Here is a 21,464-nt window from a genome sequence, read left to right as displayed (position 1 = left end):
GCAAAATGCAAAGGTGATAAAACTTGCATTTGGGTCCCTAAGGAAATTGTGACTAACCTTGTAGGACCCAACAAGAGTTGGGTACCTAAGTCCCAAGCCTAAATTTGCCTTGCAGGTTTATGCATCCGGGGGTTCAAGCTGGATTATCGACAGCGGATGCACAAACCATATGACGGGGGAAAAGAAGATGTTCACCTCCTACGTCAAAAATAAGGATTCCCAAGATTCAATTGTATTCGGTGATGGGAATCAAGGCAAGGTAAAAGGGTTAGGTAAAATTGCGATTTCTAATGAGCATTCTATCTCTAATGTATTTTTAGTAGAGAGTCTTGGATATAATTTGCTATCTGTTAGTCAATTATGTCATATGGGGTATAACTGTCTATTTACAAACGTAGATGTGTCTGTCTTTAGAAGGAGTGATGGTTCACTAGCTTTTAAGGGTGTATTAGACGGCAAACTTTATTTAGTTGATTTTGCAAAAGAAGAGGCCGGTCTAGATGCATGCTTAATAGCTAAGACTAGCATGGGCTGGCTGTGGCATCGCCGCTTAGCACATGTGGGGATGAAGAACCTTCACAAGCTTCTAAAGGGAGAACACGTGATAGGTTTGACTAACGTTCAATTCGAAAAAGATAGACCTTGTGCAGCTTGTCAAGCAGGGAAACAGGTGGGAGGAGCACATCACAGCAAGAATGTGATGACCACTTCAAGACCCCTGGAGCTGCTGCATATGGACCTCTTCGGACCCGTCGCCTATCTAAGCATAGGGGGAAGTAAGTATGGTTTAGTTATTGTTGATGATTTTTCCCGCTTCACTTGGGTGTTCTTTTTGCAGGATAAGTCTGAAACCCAAGGGACCCTCAAGCGCTTCCTCAGGAGAGCTCAAAATGAGTTTGAGCTCAAAGTGAAAAAGATAAGGAGCGACAACGGGTCCGAGTTCAAGAACCTTCAAGTGGAGGAGTTCCTTGAAGAGGAAGGGATCAAGCACGAGTTCTCCGCTCCCTACACACCACAGCAAAATGGTGTGGTAGAGAGGAAGAACAGGACGCTCATTGACATGGCGAGGACGATGCTAGGAGAGTTCAAGACCCCCGAGTGCTTTTGGACGGAAGCCGTGAACACTGCTTGCCACGCCATCAACAGGGTCTACCTTCATCGCCTCCTCAAGAAGACGTCGTATGAGCTTCTAACCGGTAACAAACCCAATGTATCTTACTTTCGTGTATTTGGGAGCAAGTGCTACATTCTAGTGAAGAAAGGTAGAAATTCTAAGTTTGCTCCCAAAGCTGTAGAAGGGTTTTTGTTAGGTTATGACTCAAATACAAAGGCGTATAGAGTCTTCAACAAATCATCGGGTTTGGTTGAAGTCTCTAGCGACGTTGTATTTGATGAGACTAATGGCTCTTCAAGAGAGCAAGTTGTTGATTGTGATGATGTAGATGAAGAAGATGTTCCGACAGCCGCTATACGAACCATGGCGATTGGAGAAGTGCGGCCACAGGAACAAGATGAGCAAGATCAACCCTCTTCCTCAATTATGGTGCATCTCCCGACTCAAGACGATGAACAGGTTCATCATAAGGAGGCGTGTGATCAAGGGGGAGCACAAGATGATAACGTAATGGAGGAAGAAGCGCAACCGGCACCTCCAACCCAAGTTCGAGCGATGATTCAAAGGGATCATCCCGTCGACCAAATTCTGGGTGACATTAGCAAGGGAGTAACTACTCGATCTCGATTAGTTAATTTTTGTGAGCATTACTCCTTTGTCTCTTCTATTGAGCCTTTCAGGGTAGAAGAGGCCTTGCTAGATCCAGACTGGGTGTTGGCCATGCAAGAGGAGTTAAACAACTTCAAGCGCAATGAAGTTTGGACACTGGTGCCTCGTCCGAAGCAAAATGTTGTGGGAACCAAGTGGGTGTTCCGCAACAAACAGGACGAGCACGGGGTGGTGACGAGGAACAAGGCTCGACTTGTGGCAAAAGGTTATGCCCAAGTCGCAGGTTTGGATTTCGAGGAGACCTTTGCTCCTGTGGCTAGGCTAGAGTCAATTCGAATCTTGCTAGCATATGCCGCTCACCATTCTTTCAGGTTGTTTCAAATGGATGTGAAGAGCGCTTTCCTCAACGGGACAATCAAGGAGGAGGTGTACGTGGAGCAACCCCCTGGCTTCGAGGATGAACGGTACCCCGACCATGTGTGTAAGCTCTCTAAGGCGCTCTATGGACTTAAGCAAGCCCCAATAGCATGGTATGAATGCCTTAGAGACTTTTTAATTGCTAATGCTTTCAAGGTTGGGAAAGCCGATCCAACTCTTTTTACAAAGACATGTGATGGTGATTTGTTTGTGTGCCAAATTTATGTCGATGACATAATATTTGGTTCTACTAACCAAAAGTCTTGTGAAGAGTTTAGCAGGGTGATGACGCAGAAATTCGAGATGTCGATGATGGGCGAGTTGAACTACTTCCTTGGGTTCCAAGTGAAGCAACTCAAGGACGGCACCTTCATCTCCCAAACGAAGTACACGCAAGATCTGCTAAAGCGGTTTGGGATGAAGGACGCCAAGCCCGCAAAGACTCCGATGGGGACCGACGGACACACCGACCTCAACAAAGGAGGTAAGTCCGTTGATCAAAAAGCATACCGGTCAATGATAGGTTCTTTGCTTTACTTATGTGCTAGTAGACCGGATATTATGCTTAGCGTATGCATGTGTGCTAGATTTCAATCCGATCCTAAGGAATGTCACTTAGTGGCGGTGAAGCGAATTCTTAGATATTTAGTTGCTACGCCTTGCTTCGGACTCTGGTATCCAAAGGGGTCTACCTTTGACTTAGTTGGATACTCAGACTCCGACTATGCTGGATGTAAGGTCGATAGGAAGAGTACATCGGGGACGTGCCAATTCTTAGGAAGGTCCCTGGTGTCATGGAACTCTAAGAAACAAACCTCCGTTGCCCTATCCACCGCTGAGGCCGAGTATGTTGCCGCAGGACAGTGTTGCGCGCAACTACTTTGGATGAGGCAAACCCTCAGGGACTTTGGCTACAATCTGAGCAAAGTCCCACTCCTATGTGACAATGAGAGTGCTATCCGCATGGCGGAAAATCCTGTTGAACACAGCCGCACAAAGCACATAGACATCCGGCATCACTTTTTGAGAGACCACCAGCAAAAGGGAGATATCGAAGTGTTTCATGTTAGCACCGAGAACCAGCTAGCCGATATCTTCACTAAGCCTCTAGATGAGAAGACCTTTTGCAGGTTGCGTAGTGAGCTAAATGTCTTAGATTCGCGGAACATGGATTGAATTGTAGCATACATGTAGTTATGCTTTTGATCATGTTCCTTTTTTTGCATTATGTTGCTTATTATGGTGCTCAAGTTGTACAAACACTCCCTGGACCTCACAAGTCCGTTGCAAAGTGATGCACATGTTTAGGGGGAGATGTGTTACAACTTGACCCTTTGAGACTAACCATGTGCTTGAGTTTGGTAATTTAGTCTCGAAGGAGGATTGAAAGGGAAAAGGTGGACTTGGACCATGAAAGACTTCCACTGCACTCCGATGAGAGGGTAACTAATTCCAAGTTCATCTCATGAAATCTTATTGCCATTTGCTCTTAATTGAAGACTTTGGTGAGGCAATGAGGTTAAAAGGCCAAGATTGATCCCGTTTTGGTGCTTGATGCCAAAGGGGGAGAAAATAAAGGCCAAAGCGATAAATGGATCAGCTACCACTTGAGAGATTTTGAAAATAGTAGAATAGAGTTTTTGTTGTATCAAAAGCTTTTATTGTCTCTCTTGTCAAAAGTTGGCTTCTTGTGGGGAGAAGTATTGATTATGGGAAATAGGGGGAGTTTTTGAAATCTTTGATCAATCTCTTTTGGAATGACTCTCTTTATACTTCAACATGTGTGTTTGACTTAGAGATAGAGATTTGAGTTTGATTTGCAAAAACAAACCAAGTGGTGGCAAAGGATGATCCATATATGCCAAAATTGAATAAAACCAATTTGAGTTTTTATTTAAAGTGATTTTGCACTTGTTCTAGTTGCTTTATATTGTGTTGGCATAAATCACCAAAAAGGGGGAGATTGAAAGGGAAATGTGCCTTTGGGCCATTTCTAAGTATTTTGGTGATTGAGTGCAAACACAAGTGCTTAAATGTGAAAATATGCCCAAGGATGATCAAAGTGCAAATCACAAGTTAAGGTATGTTTCTAAGCCTTAGTACATTGGTTTTGTGTACTAATATATTTGTCTAAGTGTTAGAAACAGATAGAAGAAGAGAAGAGAAGACTTGGCTGTGTACAGCCAAGGGGCTGCTTCGGTCTGGGGCACCGGACTGTCCGGTGGTGCACCGGACAGTGTCCGGTGGTGCACCGGACAGTGTCCGGTGGTGCACCGGACAGTGTCCGGTGCGCCAGGCTGCCTCGGCCGAAGAGGCCGCTCTCGGGTTTTTCTCCGGCGACTTCGGCTAAAATTCACCGGACTGTCCGGTGTGCACCGGACTGTCCGGTGAGCCAACGGTCGGCCGGGCCAACGGTCGGCCGCGCAATCGGCGCGCGACACGTGGCCGAGCCAACGGTCGGAAGGAAGCACCGGACTGTCCGGTGTGCACCGGACTGTCCGGTGCGCCAGATCTGCAACGGTCGGCAACGGTCAGCTTCGCCATTTAAGGAAACAAATCGGGCACCGGACAGTGTCCGGTGTGCACCGGACTGTCCGGTGCGCCACGAGACAGAAGGCAAAGATGGCTTTCCAGATTTGTTCCCAACGGCTCCTAGATGCCTTGGGGCTATAAAAGGGACCCCTAGGCGCATGGAGGAGGATACCAAGCATTCCTACAACTCTTCTAAGCACCAAGACATCAATCTCACGCATTCGTTTCATTGTGATAGCATATAGAGCTCTTGTGGAGTTGTGAACTCTTTGTGTTGCGTTGCGAGCTCTTGTTGCGACTTGTGTGCGTGTTGTTGCTCTGATTTTCGAGTCTTGTGTGCGTTGCTCATTCCCACCTTACTCCGTATTCTTTGTGAACTCAATTGTAAGGGCGAGAGACTCCAAGTTGTGGAGATTCCTCGCAAACGGGAAAAGATCAAAGGAAAGAAAAACACCGTGGTATTCAAGTTGATCATTGGATCACTTGAGAGGAGTTGAGTGCAACTCTCGTCCGTTGGGACGCCACAACGTGGAGTAGGCAAGTTTTGTACTTGGCCGAACCACGGGATAACCACCGTGTCAACTCTGTGATCGCTTTCTTGTGGTTATCGTGTTTTGAGTTCTCTCTAGCCACTTGGCCATACTTGTGCTAACCCTTAACAAGTTTTTGTGGCTTAAGTTTTGAATTTTTACAGGATCACCTATTCACCCCCCCCCCCTCTAGGTGCTCTCAGGTATTTATAGCCCCACCCACCAAACTAGCCGTTTGGTGGAGGCTACTGTCGCATGGCGCACCGGACACTGTCCGGTGCGCCAGCCACGTCACCCGGCCGTTGGGTTCTAACCATTGGAGCTTCTGACTTCTGGGCCACCGGACAGTCCGGTGGTGCACCAGACAGTCACTGTTCACTGTCCGGTGCGCCTTCTGGCTCTGCTCTGACTTCTGCGCGCACTGTAGCGCATTAACTGCTCTCTGCAGACGACCGTTGGCGCGATGTAGTCGTTGCTCCGCTGGCACACCGGACAGTCCGGTGCTACACCGGACAGTCCGGTGAATTATAGCGGAGCGGCCCCAGAATTCCCGAAGGTGGCAAGTTTGGAGTCGCGTTCCCTGGTGCACCGGACAGTCCGGTGCGCCAGACCAGGGCACACTTCGGTAGTCTTTTGCTCTTTTTATTTGAACCCTTTCTTGGTCTTTTTATTGGTTTGTTGTGAACCTTTGGCACCTGTAAAACTTATGCTCTAAAGCAAACTAGTTAGTCCAATTATTTGTGTTGGGCAATTCAACCACCAAAATTCATATAGGAAAAGGTGTAAGCATATTTCCCTTTCACTTTGTACTACGGACTGTCTGGGGTTTTTAGCCGGATGGTAAGTGGTCCATGTGCGGACCGTTCAGCCATGATTGTCGGACTGTCCGCTCGTATTACTGAGACTGATCAAACTGTCTATTACGCAAGTGTGTCAGGTTCCGGACCGTCCAGCCTCAGTGGGCGGACCATCCGACCTTTACTTTTCTGACAACTCTGACAGGTTTCAAACGGTCGATATAGCCGTTACTGGTACGGTGGACCGTCTGTGTGTACGCAGAAACTGTGTATGCTGCTCATAACGGCTACATATGAGTAGAGGGGTTATAAATAGAAGGGTGGCTCGTGTGTGGAGGCTCTCTTGGCCGTTTCTAGCAGACATTGAACTCATTTGTGAGCCTCTCACTCAAACACTCACACTAGTTGATTGAGATCACATTCTAGTGAGTGATTAACACACTCTAGTGCATTAACATTCGTTGCAATCTTTGAGGCACTAGGTGATACACCGGGAAGCGTCATGGACTTGTTACTCTTGGAGGTTGTCGCCTCCTAGACGGCTTGGGTGTTGTCTTTGTCGAGCTCTCCGTGAAGACTGTGGAGGAGCCGCGAAGTTGATTGTGAGAGGTTTGCGCCTACCTCGCCGAAGCGGCAAAGGTGACACTAGTGAAATCGAGGTATTGAGTGAGTTCTTGTCCACTTGGCTCAAAGATCAAGTCGTGTCTTGGTAGAGGAGCAAGTGAGAGCTTGAATTCCACCTCAACGTGGATTAGGGGTGAACGGAAAATCACCGATACCACGGGATAAATCTTGGTGTCCTTCTTGCAACTATTTTACATTGTTTACAAGTAGTTGGTAACTTATATATTGTTTATCTTTGTGGCATTAGATTAGATTGTTCATTACATTTTGATGTTTCATCAAGGCTAGAAATATTTACATCTATTGTTGTTTTTTATTGAATTTGTCTAGTGTATTTCATTATAGTCAAAACCATCTATTCACCCCCCTCTAGCCGGTGTCCTAGATCCTACACCTCCTGAAGATCAGGGAGTTCGTGTTGGTGAGCCAACAAAGGACAACAACATCCATATGGATCTAGTCAGGGTTTTTGGAGTGGGTAACTGTAGACTCAATGTTGTCAGTGAGGGTGTATCTTGTTAGTTCTACCAACATTAGATCACGCCAACATGCATAATTGGTCGATGAGGCGTCCAGACCGATGTCGATGAGGTCACAAACATTCTGAACTGCATCTACCTAGATGTGGAGGTTGGCAACAATGATCTCCACATACAATGAGAAGTTAGTTGTGTCTTCATAGACGAGGAAGATGACAATAATGTTTTGACTATGGAGGCCTTCTCAAGATTGGAAACAATCGTTTGCTCCTTATCAAGAAGCTGGTGGGTAGCCAACACACGACAGCATGCGGCAGTGGCCTTTTCTTCGGCATCGTTGGCGGTGATTAGGGCGGCAAGCCGCTCCTTAAGGGCATCAATGTTCAGCTATAAAGACCGTTTGAAACTCTGTCAGAAAAAGTCAAGTCTAGACGGTTCGGGACCTGTCAACTTGGAATACCAGAGCACTGGCCAGTTAAAACAACCCGAGCGGACTGTCCGCCAATCATGACCGGACGGTCCGTACACAGACCACTTACCGTCCCGCTAAAACTAACCGACTATAAATCTTCTACGTTCCTATCGTTCCTATCATCTCAAGGCATGAGTCAGTAAGAGCATGTAGCATCGTGTCGAACCACGTAGAGCAGGCGCTAATGGATCATGAGCAACGGTGGTGGCGCGCAGCCCCGGTCCTATGATTTTAAGGGCCCCTAGGCGAACTGGTCACGGTGGGCCCTCTAGACTATATAAAAATTCTATGATATAAAGCGATGCAGATTAGCACTTCGTAGATAAATGATGATGTGCATTAGAATTAATTTTTAAAATATCTAAGACGCTAGATAATATACAGCGGTGCAGATTAGCACTTTGCAGGTTGAGAAATAAGAATGACGGTCACAGAGAATCTGAATCCTGATCGCTCGACTGTGCATGACTGGAGGCTAGCACATCGGTGCCAACATCCTAGAATCCTAGATGGCTGGATCGGCAAGATGGCGAACAACGATCACGTGGAGGGTGTGATCGCACAGACGCGCACTCGTGTGGCGGTGTGGGCATGGCGGTTGTGCAGTGGGCAGCGCGTGTTGCGCAGTCCATGTGTGTCGGACATCCATGTGCTTAGACCTACCGGCTTGTGGCTACCCTTACTATTTTAATGCTAGCGTATAGCTCGTGCTAACGCTACTGGCGTGTTTCATGTGTGTCCAATATAAAGTCAAGTTGGTATGTGACACGACACGAGCATCGTGACCTTTTTCGTCGCAATGCAGGGGGCAATTCCCTGTGTCATCAGAATTTATAATCATCCCTTGTGTGCCATTACCCTACATGTCATACACACAAAATTCTTTATGTCACATAATGGCACACGAAAGATAAGTATAAATTATGATGGCACATAGAAAGTTTTTCCTAGTTCTAACTCATGACTATCGACAAACACAATATCTAGACTATCAAATATATTCTAGGAGAAAAAATTTACATGCGCCTGAGCCGCAAAAGACATGACCTATGTAAACACACAAACCCAACATATCTTCTCCCGTAACTTTTAGCATCTGTGATTGAAAAGACATACTAGTATTTTAGGACTTCAAAGCACGACACAGTTCTGACTTGAATCTCTACTAACTATTAAGAAGGCAGTGTAGACTGCCCCCGCTCCCGGCTCCGCCCGCCCGGAAACACCGCCACGCTTCCAACCCCCTCCTCAAACCACGCCGGGAACGCCGGAAACCCCGCCGCACGCAACTCCTCTGTCGCCTCCACCGCACACAGCATGCGCGCTCCTTCCCCGCTCTCTTCTCGTCCCCGCGTCGCTCAGATCTGCTCTGGCTCCTCGCCACGTGCGCCCTCGGACCTCGACCCATGGCGCTCCCGCGTCGCTCAGATCTGCTCTGGCTCCTCGCCACGCGCGCCCTCGGACCTCGACCCATGGCGCGTCGATCTGCCCCCAGACCCCGCCCCGGCTCCCGACTCCTCTCCCTTCCCTACATCGCGCTTCCACGACATCGCGCGTGGGGCCACGACAACGTCGACATCGCGGTCGCCACCTCTGCCAACAAATGCCTCTATCGCGCCGAGCTCTCAGCGTGGCCGCGCCATGAATTCCTCAACTCGCCATGGGTCCGCGCGCGGGAGCTCCTCAACCAACTCTGTCGTCCCACCGCCCCATTGCGATCCGCCAACCCAGCTCGATCCCATGCGCCCCCCTTAAAAGCGGCGGCGCACACCCGTGTCTCCCTCTCGCCCAACCACCCCCACCGCCACCCTCACCCTAGCCCCGAACCCTCCTAGCGGCGGCCCCGCGCGTGCAGGCGCGCGACATCCTATCGGGAGGCGAGGGGGGCTCCGATGACCACCAGTGCCACACCTGATGAACCATCCGCATCACCGCCTCGCTCCCCGTCGTGAATAGGGTTCTGTCATATATGTGCTCGATTGGTCCAGGAACTCTGAGTCCCGCTTCCAGTTCATTGTCATGAATACGCGCAACACTGGTACACGGCGATCACTGCTCGGATCGGTCACCCGCGGCGCCCAGACAGGGATTCAAATCACTACGCTATTGTTGCAGATGCCTTACAATCTCTTTTGGTAATGTGGATTCTCTTTTCGTCCATCTGTTTCTTATTTATTTCTTGTTATATAGGCTCGATTAGCATCCAGATTCAACGTTTGGCATGGCATGACTATTCCTAAAATATTGCAAATGATCATCTTCTTCGAAATATAAAAAAATGGTACCATTTGTACCTACGGTATTCGTCATTGCTTTGACTGAAAACAAAAGTCTATTTGTGTTATGCGCTCAAACAGATGTACACAATAGACGTGCATTACCTGTTCTATATATCAGATGCATATAAACTACTCCATTTATTTCTACAGCTTGTCGATTCAAATTCCAAGGAGATGAAGAGCAAGACAAAGGAGTGAAATGACATAATCAAGCCAGACATAGTAAGTTTTTGTGTTCACTGGTTCCCATGAGGATTATGTAATAATTATAGCTTTTAGTTTTCTCCTATTACATTATGGCCACTAACATTTACTACCAGGCAAATAATGTTTTTCATATTTATAGCTGTTGAAACGAAATTAGTTGGTTAAAGTTAAGGATTTGTACTTGTTCATGATATCTTGAGGTTCCTCCGGCTCTAGATGTTTAAGAAATTTAAGTAATATACACCAATTTCATGAGTACACTTCACTTGCTTATGTAAATTTAATGTCATGCTAAGGAGATAATGATCCAGGCCTTTGTCTTTGATTTTTTTGTTTATTCTGTATAGATTAGACTTTTTTGTTATCTATGACAAATATTTCTCATATCTATGTATGTGTGTACTTATAGTCAGGCTGATAATAACAACTTCAGTGGAAGCTCCATCCTGCTGAATACAACAACATACGAACACTTCTAAAGTTGTGAGTGTAACAACCTTTTCGGTCGTGTTCTCTCTTTTCAGAATTTGAGGTAGATGAGGGCAAAAGAATTTAAACAGCTATTACAACTTCTGTTATTGAGAACAATTGTTAAAAATGTAGGCATTGGTGAGTAAAAACCTAAGGTTAAAAGAAGAATATTTTGAATAAAAGTGTTTGTATTTGCTAAATGGCTTATGCTTTTAGTTGAGATGGGTAGTATATCAAAGTTCAGGGCATCACATAGATAAGAACGAATTTGCTCTGTGTGCAACAAAAAGCTCGTTTTTACACTACTCTTCTATTGCAGCCTATAGATGCCAAATAGTTGGATGCAACTGGTCCATTTATCTGGAAATATTTACATTTAAAAAAATCTCGAAAAAATTACATTTAAAATTTTATAGGTAGTCTTCTTCCATTCTGTGGAGATCATTTTCACTCATAATCGAAACAACAATTAATTCATTATATTCATTCAAGGACAAGCGCCACACAATCAACATCATGTTTAAACCCAAATCAAGACGTGTTGAGTAAATCATCCTTTTACATGTTACCAGGAGTCTAAGGAACTACAGTTTGGGTTGTTCCAGATTTGAGTGTCATACCTAAATTTGGCTACTTGTAACTCCAGATTAAATGCAATGTTTCCTTTCTTAGTTTTTGGACATCTTACAATCATAAATTATCCTTTTACATCAACTTGCAGCCTTTCAAAAACATATGTTTTGCCAATATTATTTCTTAAATGCATTTAGTATTGTATCTTCATTTTAGAGTGAGAAATCTGCAATGACTCCATTGTGCTTTGGTAGCGTACAGTGCCCTGACGTTTCCTATTGAATTCTCTCCTAGAGCATCATCAAACATCTTGTAATATTTTATCCTGAGCATGTTTCAGCAATAGCCACCTCATGCTTTTTGATAGTTATAGTAACATACTTGCCCATTTGCTTGAGCTTTAATTTCTTTGCTGACAACCTTTTGGTTCAGGTGTAGAGCTTTGTTTCATTTGTGCATTGCTGCAACACTTTGATGTTGTTTGGTTCGGGTAAATTGTTTCGTGATGGGTTTACACCGCTATCAAATAACGTTAGTTGTTGTTTGGTTCGGCCAAAATGTTATCGCCTCCCACGGGATCGGATACAAGCCTTCACAACATCGTTACCACCGCTCTACCAGCGTTATCAATTACACCTGCACGTTTTTCTCTCCACTCGTGCATGTTCCGTCAACCAAACAAATGGAGGTAATCATTGCACCTAAGCATATGCCACCCGCAATTCATTCCATTGTCGTTACCAATCTCGAAGCCAAACCAAACAGCACCTTTGTACAATAGTCTGTTTTTTGACATAGTAAATTTACTTGCAGATAAATACTTGTCATCTGATCCAAATAAGTTGACTGATATGAAACAAGATGTTTTCGGTAGCAACTGAGACATCTTTGGTTACTCTGGAAATACTAGGGATGATATGTTGCCACTTTCAAGTACTTCTGAGGAATCTCGCTTTATGAAAATGGAAGAGAACAATTCCAGGAAAACGGGAGATTTTGTCACTGCTCTCAAGGAACTTGTAAGTCTAGCTAGATTTGTTGATTATTGACTTCATACTCTTTCATGAAGCAGACCTTATGATGTATATAAAAATACACTGCAGTGCACAGTTGAGGGATATAACTTAGTTTTTCAAGCCTGTCCATCTCCAGCAGATGGTTATTTGGGAAAGAATCTTATGCTCATGTACAAATTGGTAGGCAAATTCTAGGCAAAGGAGTTGGGTTAAAATGGGAAGAGGCCAAGCTCCACGTAATGAGCAGTCTAATACTGACTGACTTTGTTTTCCTACTGTTACCTTAGTTTCCTTGCCTAAAAAATCTGGATTCATTTAGTAAACCCAGAGAATATCTCTGTTTGCATTTAAATCAGCATCAAGGATGGTCATGCTTCATTTTGTTTTCTTGTGTGGGTTTAAATTTTTTATATGTAAACTGGACTTATGTACTATTTCCTTCAACGGGCATGTTTTGCTCAATCAGCTCTTGTTTCTTTATTGACATAAAAACTCAAACTATCCAGTAAGGTCTAATCAAGCCCTCAATCACTTTTTTGCACATTTATTTCATAGTTGATTGGTCAGTGATGCTTTTACCTACGCATTTGCGTGAAAGAAAATTCTAGCTTTCATGAAACTTTTTTCGAATCATAAATAAGACTGATTCGTAGTATTTTTTATGGTAGATGCCTACAAGGCAGTAGACTAACTAGATCGATGCCTCCCGACCTTTCAGTTTTGCATTACTTTAATATGCCATTTAGAAATGCTTTTTGGGTGGCATCTCTTCTTAATGCTTCATTCGAGATCACCATAACTATCCAAGGACCTGGTGTCCTGCATCCATGGATTAGTTGTTGTATTGTCAGTTTGCTTATTTCCTCTTTCCTTTGTTTCATTATGGATTTTTGGACTTTGGTTGCTTTAGTGCTGTGAGCTGCTACTTGTGTTTTTAATTGATCACGAAACTGCTTACTGAAATGCAGGCCATACTATTGGTTCACGTGCCATCTAAATTTAGGACCTTCACGATTGAAGGCTCTTCTCACTTATGTAATTCTTCCTTCTAAATCCATTTTTAATTTATTCATTTAGCAAATGGCCCATAGTTTATTTTTTTGTTTGTTTGCTTGAATTCAGTCAAACAAAGTGAGAAAGGTGTGGTTCTTATTGCTTCTTTATGCCATAATTATCATACCTCTGAAGAACGTTTGAACGAAATGATGGACAAGTCTCACAAGGCAATAGAAGACGTTTTCAGTATGAAAGCACAAAGTGCTTCAGAGTTCAAAACAAAGAATTTCGATAAGATAGACACATGCATGGAACCCTTCCTCACATGAATAAGAAGGGTGTTGTGAGCCAAAAATGGGATGCCATACCAACAGTCAACAGGTAGATAAAATGAAAAAAATGATACATAAAGTAGGCCTCACTTGAATCCAAGGTATCTGGCGTATATAGGAATAACTGTATTTTACCTATCCTTTCTCTGCAAAAGCTGCTCAAGTGCTTGAATCAGACTGTGTTTTATGGAGCAACAGACAAATCCCCATGGGCCACAATTCCACCTATTTCTCCACAAGTGCACCACCTTGCCCCTCTAGACCCCAATTTACTCTCGAAACTTGTTTGTTTTTTATATTAATATAATTTGGAAATTACCAAACATTTTGAGGTAAAGGATGGAGGTATAAGCCTGTGTAAGGAGAAACATGTGCCTGCATCCACATCGAAGTGGGCTCTGTCACTCACCACTCCAGCGCGCGGCAGGCAGCAGCGGGTGGTATGCTCGGTGGTTCACGGCCGGGCTTGCGAGAGCGGGACTGGACCGCTGCTGCTGTGCTGCCTCCTGTGCTACACCACACTAAAGCTGAATATAGAAGATATGGTTGATCTTATGACATTGTTGGACCCTTCTACTGGAGGTCGAATGCTACCATCACCGGTAACTGGCCAAAACTTCTATTCACCTGGTTAATAACTACCCCACGAAACCCCACTACAACGTTCCTCGAGTAGCAGGACGAGTGGTACGACCCTGCCACGCTCGCCGCTTCCTCCGCGTGGGACGTAGCCAAGCTCCGCGCCAGGTTCTGTGTGCCGTCCACACCCCTGGAAGACACCCAGTGATGCGATCTCCATGCCGGCGCGCGGCTCTGCGTCTCTTGTTCGCTCGACGACGTCAACCTCAAGTTCTACGACGCCGTCCTCGATTCGGTGTGTTCCTTCCCATTTCATCATTGCACATAATACGTAGATTCAAATGACAACGTCGATTGTTTTATTTCTTGTTTGACATTTGAGATTTGAGACCGTGAGAGCTGGACACGCTGATGCAGGTGTTTACAGCGGCTCACCAGATCGCTGATGGCATGGAGCGGTGCGCGTGCCGTTTCACGGTGCAGTGGTCGGATGGACCGCACACTGGGAGCATGGAGGAGACCGGCATTGAGCGGGTTTGCTGCGTGTAGTCCTCGCCGGTGCAAGACCCAGTGCTTATCGAGTTCCTGGACGGCGTGACCAAGCTGGTCGGGGATGCCAATGGGGAAACTGTCCCAGGAGATCCACGCCGCGCCGCCAGCCGAAGGCGGCGTCCCTACAAACACGCCACTGGGATTTCAACGAAAATTTGGGTCCAGCAAGTAGGCAAGCAGCAAGCGGTTTGATGTGTATTTTTTTTATTGCAAATGCTACATACATATGTTTTTCAGTCAACCCAACTCCATCTTATTTTGTATTTTTCTTAGTGTTCAATACTATTTGGATTTTATTAAGTCAGAAATAACAAAGATAATATAGAAAAGTGGACTTCCAAATGCAGAAGCAGTTGGAAAAATTGTATATCTTATGTATCTTATGTAACTTGATCGAACTGTTATATTTTAGATCTTTTGTTTAGCATTTTTTAATCCACATGTATTTCTCTATCATATAAAACTCTATATTGACTCTTTAAAATAATTTATGTGAATTTGATAATGTCTGTCACACGGATTCTGTATACCATAGTGAAATGATAGTGAGAGACTATGCACGAGGCATGCAAATTAACAAGACTCATATAAGCGTCGAACAGTGTGTTGATGATGATCAGAGACATAAGGGAAGCACCTGATCAGGTCTTAACATGTTTGACTTCCGAGCAGACTTTTGTTTGGCTTTCGAGCAGGCTTTTCTCCAGATCCCCAAGGAAGAAAACATCCGGTCAGATGTGTCGATGCTTATTATCCCCAACGTACATAAGTTATCAATGGTATTATATGTTTCCGTTGCAACGCACAGGTACACACCTAGTACTCCATTAAAAGATAGTTACGCGCCAATTTTAAGACATTCTCCTACAAGCACAGAAACTGAGGCCGCTGATGAACACAAAATGGATAAAAAACAAGATATAATCAATACAGAATACGGGGATAAAATGGTTTAAACCTAGAGTCTTTTTGTCTTATTACTCTCCACAGTACCGCAACATGCAAAAAAAACTACCTTAATGTTGTTCAAAGTATAGGAAATAGGCTGCTTCGTTAACAATGATAGAACTAAAACAAAAAGGCAAAAAAAAACAAGGGTTACAACAAACTCGGTGTCGTCACAGGGGTATGTAAGAAGCCTAACACGGGTTCCAAGACACCAAAAACCAGTCACACAACTAGCAAAGCGACAATAAGTAAAATCTGATTCACTCCCATGATGAGCCCCATCTCACGAACTCCAGTACCGAAAGAAGTCCAGAATTCAGGCAGAATCAATAGGTTTTGATTTGCAGATACCGCAAAACCTGCAGCATTTGCACCGGTATGGTGCCGACCAGTATGCATGATGCTTAGTTGTCATTTGATATTCCACTTTCAGCTACTGGTTTGGAGGCATCCGCCGCCACCTCAGCAGGAGTGCCTTCCTTGCTCGTTGCCTGTTTCTGTGACCCTGGTTTGCCATTAGTCGCATCCTTGTCTTTCTCTTGAGAAACATCGGCCCCCTGGCCAATGCTAAGAAACAAGGCGTCAGAGACCATCATTCAAGCCATACAGAACCACAGAAAACTGTAATAAGAACAGATACTTGCCTGGCCTTGAAGCAGTTGCTGATTCGCCCTCTTTTCCTGCATCAACTTTTGGCGATTCTCGTAAAAACCAAAATCATCCAAAATTGACGTTTTAGTAACATGTTCTTTGAAAATCTTCAACATTTCAAGACCTTGTTCCAGCTTAACCTGCAGCATTATGGACAGCATTAGGATCACTATCACAACTCACAAGTACACTTCTCAGAAGACCAACAATATTTATTATCAACAATTCATAGTGATACATAATTTTTAAACCACCCTCTCTTCAACAGAAACCAATAAGTGAATGGCCAGACAACATTATGACTTCATGAGTTGTCATGCAGACTCGCTAATACCCCTCAGGTCATGGCATAGTCATATATATGACGACTGTAAACAAGGAAATAGACAGATCATATTTTGCCGTTCCCACTAGCTAAAAGCCCCCGCCCGCTGATAAACCAGTAAAAAATTTAAATATCCTGAAAAGAAAGTAACCAAAACATTATCTTTACAGTACCCTTAGCCCGTTGCATCATGATGCAATTAATCACTTAATAAGCATCTAAGCCAGGTAACTCTCAGGAAATATACCTCTTGTGTGTCACGGCTGTTTGTCACAGGCTTATTATCATTGTTATCCAGTGTAATATGCTTCAAAGTGTTGTTGGGCACATCCTTGACTATGTGCCACTTGAGTGGAAAACAACCATTCCACTTGTCTTGTTGCCAATACTCCACAGTCTTATCAAAGTCGACAGGACCAACCATTTCAGCAACACCAACAAACTGACCACTTGTGTTCACCTAAGGGACAAGCTCAAGGTCAAAAAGGGACTGCCAAAGAAGTACAGGTAATAATAGGGAAAGATGCTACAGACTTACAGAGAAAAACAAGAACACCGGGCAGTCACTGGATTTCTCCTGAGCCTCTCGGTACCCAGCATCCAGCTTCTTATTTCCATTAGGAGTGCTAGCCCACACATTGTATTTTATACTCTTGTGCACATCATCCTCACTATATGATTTGATAACAAAGAACTTTGCATCCTTGTAGGTTAAAGGAAACCCTTCCTGGTTAAATTGGCCTTTGTCTGGAAGAGTACTGTTCTGTTTCCCCACTGAAGGGAGGGCTTGGCCCTTCACAGCAATAGTTACAGTAGGACCGAATTGTTTTTGGTGCTTGAAACCACCAGACCTTGGTCCTCTGTTCAGCTCGGTAAAGCCATCTTGGTTCTCACCACTAAAACCAAAAGGTGCACGCCCTCTGGGCTTGTATTTGGTATCCACAACTCCCCACCTCCCATTGTTTCTCGAGCTATACATGTTTGATCCAAAACCAAGGCCACCCTTCAGTGTGTTCCCATACTGACCATACTGCCCATATAATCTGTTGTCTGGGTACATCCTAGAAGGATATCTAGGTGAGGTCAGACCCATTCCAGACGAAGGCATCTGTGCATGTATACCCTGGAAATAAATGAAACCAACAGCTAAGATTTATTCAGGTACACTGCATATATTTCTCATAATAATCCAAATATGCAAACACATCACATTTGTATGTGCAGTCTTAAGAAAGGAAGTACAATTTAATACCAATGGTATGTGAGAGCAAGCTTTAGATGTCATTGAATGCCAGACACAAGTAATTACTTAAAAAGAAACTCTGCAACACAATATTATGAAAATAATTTGTTTGGCGAACACACCATGAGGTTTGTTGTTGGATGCTGGCTCTGACTTCTCATAGAAGACGAATTGGAACGGTAAGATGTGGAACTAGCAGTTGGTATCTGATGCCCATTCGAGTAAACTGGACCATCGTACCATTGAGCTGGAGAACGAACACCATTGTGACCATAATTGCTTGCAGAAGGTCCACTGCCTTGCATAGGTCCTCTTCCATATAAACCACTGTTTGCTACCGATACATTCAGGTGGGTTTGCTTACGTGGCAGCGAACTGTTGTGAGCAATTGTCATACCATTAGCCCTCACGTTTGGAGTTGCTTTTGTTGCATCTACCAAAACTCGTGCCTGCTGACTGGCAACAGAGGGCGGTTCAGGTTGAGAACTGGCACCATTTAGACCATGTTTTGCGTTTGTTGGTGTTGGTTGCTGATAATATTGAGACGGGTATTGATATTGCTGAGAACCATATGACTGGCCATCATGCCCAACAGTTGGTACTGGAGAACCCGAAGGATATGGGCCGTATGGAGCATAGCCATATCCAAGGTACATGTCTCCATACACGGTCTGCTACATTAGTTCAACAGAAAAGAAAGTATCAGCTCCATCCCTTATGTTATCCACAAGAGTAAATAAGTGATTCACCAAAATTCATAGTTAACAAATTTGAATGTGTAGTGTGTACACATGCCACTGTATTTGTTCTCAGATTTCTAGAGAAAGTGGAAACGCATAATTCAAATGTATCTTAAACTCAAAAATACACCTAGCTGAGATAATTGCACAGTCAACACAAATGTTAACTTACAGGGGGCATCTCCATTCCTTCATGACCAGCATACCTTGAGTCCCATTCATTGGCTGAGCCATCATAACCTGAGAAGCAGCATACAAGAATCAGGCATTGCAATTATGAACGTAGCCACCTACCAAGGTCTGAGGCGACAAGGAGCACAGGTTTATGTACCACTAGGGAAGTAATAGGCTGGAGAGGCATATGCACTGGGCTGGTAGAAGAAATTAGGATCCATGGCCTCCTGTAGTAGAGGTGTTATCGACCTGTCCACCTGTGAAGCAGCGCTCTGTGCATCTCCAGCGTGGGTAGATCCTCCATATGGCATCCCAGAAGGCTACAATTATACGATTCAAGTAGCCATTAATTTTTTTTTATCCTCGGTGAATTTCTCCTTCCACTAAGAATAATTCCGCAAAACGAAACGGTCGCCCAAAACAGCCTAGAAAGTTATACCTTCTTGGCAGTGTCGGAGCCATCCTTGCCCTCCAGAGACAGCTTCTGCAGAAGATTGGTGGTCTCTGCAACTCACGAATCAAGGAAGAAGCACACATATAATTCAAGCAAGCACCTCACAGTTCGATCGATACAGTTTACCTAGTGAAAACGAACAGAATTTTTTCCCCCAATATAAGGGTGACCAAAAAAAATAAAAATGTTTCTTGAAACCGACTCCTATAACACTGCTCAAAGGCCCTGAACACGGATCAAACCCGCCAAAAAAACGAACAGGAAGCAAGGATACGGTCAGCAGCGCTAGGGGCAGGAGCAACTGTCGACATGGCTTCTTCTCGCGAGTCAATTCGATCTAGGACAGACGTCTGCCGCAGCTACCAACACCAAACGACTGCTCCTGGATCGGATTCAAGGCCGGTGTAAAAAATCGATAAGATAATTCTTATCTGTGGTGGGGAGAGGCGGTGGGTAGGTGGTGGTGGAGGATAAACCCTAGGGAGGGGGGAGGGGAGACGAGGCGAGGATAGCCGCCACAGACGCCACGCGAGGGGAGGGAAAGGAGCCCCCCAGCGAAGAGGTAGAGGGGTTTTAGCGATTCGAAGGGCGGTGATTCAAATACCGACCCAAGCCCATCCCCGCTGCTCGTTATCTTCCCAACTTCTGCTCCAGGTACACAGAACTTGTGAACATGTTGGAAAAAAGTGTCAAGTCTCCAGGAGAACATGTGGTGGCACGCTAAATTAACAATGCTCCTTGGTTCGATTTATGGTAGACATAGGAAAAATACCAGAGAAAAGTAACACAAGAAATAGAATATGATGAACAAAATCAAAATACGACGAAAACCCTACCTAGCGATACCTTCAAGAGCTTTTCTAAATTTCAGTCTCTAAATTATCATTATAGTCATTTACATAAAAAATATTTTCTATATCTTTTTAATCTCCAACAGCTTTTATATATCCTGTTTGCATTCTATAAAGCCATTCACGTTTTCTATCTTTGGCGGCAACACTATTGTTTTTCTTCTTCGATGAGTAGACCACATGTTCTCCTTGTTTAATGGATTGCGCTAGCCCATCATTGCCTCTGACATCTATCACCACCTAGACTAGCATAATCCAAATCAGGTTGTTTCCCACCCCTAGCTCAGCGGTGTCTGACCCCTATACTCGTTACCACCACCAAACTGACCACTGTTGTTGGACCCCTTGCTTTCTAAGTCCAGTTATGTGGTACTCCCTACCCTAACCCTAGGGCTCTCCTGGAAATTAAAATAAAACAAAATCCTAAGCCTAAATCCCACGGTCATTGCTCCATTGTCCGACCCACGGCAGTCTCGCATCGATCGCCCCGCCCTTCACCCACGAAGCATTATGCATACTTTTGTTTAAGATTTAGAAATATAGCACAAAATTTCTATGATTCTTAGGTTGATGTTTATGCAAATTATTATTGTATTCTCTTTCTTTTTTCTCTCGATGTAAATCAATTGGTCAAAGCAATGTCTTTCCTCGAGTTTAGCCCAATAACAAAACCAATTCCATGGTCACCACGACGTCCTCGTTTTCACATACACAGACTCGATGTCATTTGTGAAACAATGTCTAACATTCTAAATTCAATGAACCTATCGAGTGTTACGATCCTTGTGACCATGTAAAACAATAGAAATATGTCGATGCCAATTAATGGAATGGTCAACTTCCATCGTTAGTGATAGCGTTGTGTGTGATGGCTCTGAGGTTTCCTACAAAGTTGGTGTCTAGGTGAATATTAATGTGGCTTGGTATGGTCTTTGAATCGATGAGTATGCAAATTCAATTATTCAAACATGCCGTTCAGGTGATATGCAGGTTGCTTCTTCTTGCCATGCTCCATGTAATACTTCTTTGCGGAACATGCATAGTGTTTCTTTCCAACAAGATTCATGTAATGCTTCTTTTGTGGGGGCGAATGTTAACAAAAAAAATTTTGTTGTGTGGCTTAGTTTATTGTCTAAAATATCACAAATAAATGCCCCCAAAAAAATATCACACATAAATGACCCGGCGTTTTACTATAACTTGTATAGATACATTAAATAGACAGATATTATTAGTTTTATCGGTTCATTTATTATGTGCCAAAAAAACCTTAAATGTACCTCATGTCCCTTTGTACATGTTACATTTTTCTCATATTTTTTAGGACTACATACGTATTGTGTGCATGTTGGTAATGTTAGTTGGTACATCACTCGTGTCGTGTCTCTCATTTGATTGAAATTATGTCTCTAGAACTACACGAGGTCATACAAACACATTATGTTATTTTTATCTCCACAGTGTTTGTATTCAAGTCAAGTTAAGTATTAAGGTTCCAT

General features: G+C 44.1%; 1 protein-coding gene and 1 pseudogene across 4 annotated transcripts; one reads left to right on the top strand and one right to left on the bottom strand.

Annotated features, from left to right (window-relative positions):
- The first annotated feature begins 13,420 nt into the window (after positions 1 to 13,420).
- LOC103645611 (uncharacterized) lies at positions 13,421 to 14,779 on the top strand (annotated as a pseudogene).
- Positions 14,780 to 15,484: 705 nt separating this feature from the next.
- LOC100383052 (evolutionarily conserved C-terminal region 2) lies at positions 15,485 to 19,964 on the bottom strand. Of its 4 annotated transcripts, none has more exons than XM_008646108.3 (9): positions 19,389 to 19,964; positions 19,100 to 19,164; positions 18,818 to 18,980; positions 18,659 to 18,726; positions 17,869 to 18,420; positions 17,042 to 17,626; positions 16,751 to 16,963; positions 16,172 to 16,318; positions 15,485 to 16,094 (listed from the first exon to the last, which is right to left on the bottom strand). In XM_008646108.3, exons 1-9 carry the CDS (start codon positions 19,423 to 19,425, stop codon positions 16,044 to 16,046), a joined length of 1,881 nt encoding a protein of 626 aa, XP_008644330.1. In that variant the 5' UTR covers positions 19,426 to 19,964; the 3' UTR covers positions 15,485 to 16,043. The 4 variants fall into 4 exon arrangements, with proteins under 4 accessions (XP_008644330.1, XP_008644321.1, XP_020393976.1 ...); XM_008646099.2 differs by having other exon boundaries at positions 15,485 to 16,084; positions 17,869 to 18,417; positions 19,389 to 19,839; XM_020538387.2 differs by having other exon boundaries at positions 17,869 to 18,417; positions 19,389 to 19,761.
- Between the last annotated feature and the right edge of the window lie 1,500 nt (positions 19,965 to 21,464).

This window comes from Zea mays, chromosome 1 (assembly GCF_902167145.1).
Source record: "Zea mays cultivar B73 chromosome 1, Zm-B73-REFERENCE-NAM-5.0, whole genome shotgun sequence".
NCBI lineage: Eukaryota > Viridiplantae > Streptophyta > Magnoliopsida > Poales > Poaceae > Zea > Zea mays.
This window is presented reverse-complemented; position numbering and strand designations above follow the sequence as displayed.

What these genes read in the sequence shown, in the direction of transcription:
- LOC100383052 (NM_001175728.1), bottom strand. Translation starts at nt 19,425, where the DNA reads ATGTCGACAGTTGCTCCTGCCCCTAGCGCTGCTGACC. An exon ending in AAGGAATGGAGATGCCCCCT is followed by an intron (nt 18,421 to 18,658) that starts GTAAGTTAACAT and finishes GAACTAATGTAG; the next exon opens with CAGACCGTGTATGGAGACAT. An exon ending in ACAGCCGTGACACACAAGAG is followed by an intron (nt 16,319 to 16,750) that starts GTATATTTCCTG and finishes ATAATGCTGCAG; the next exon opens with GTTAAGCTGGAACAAGGTCT.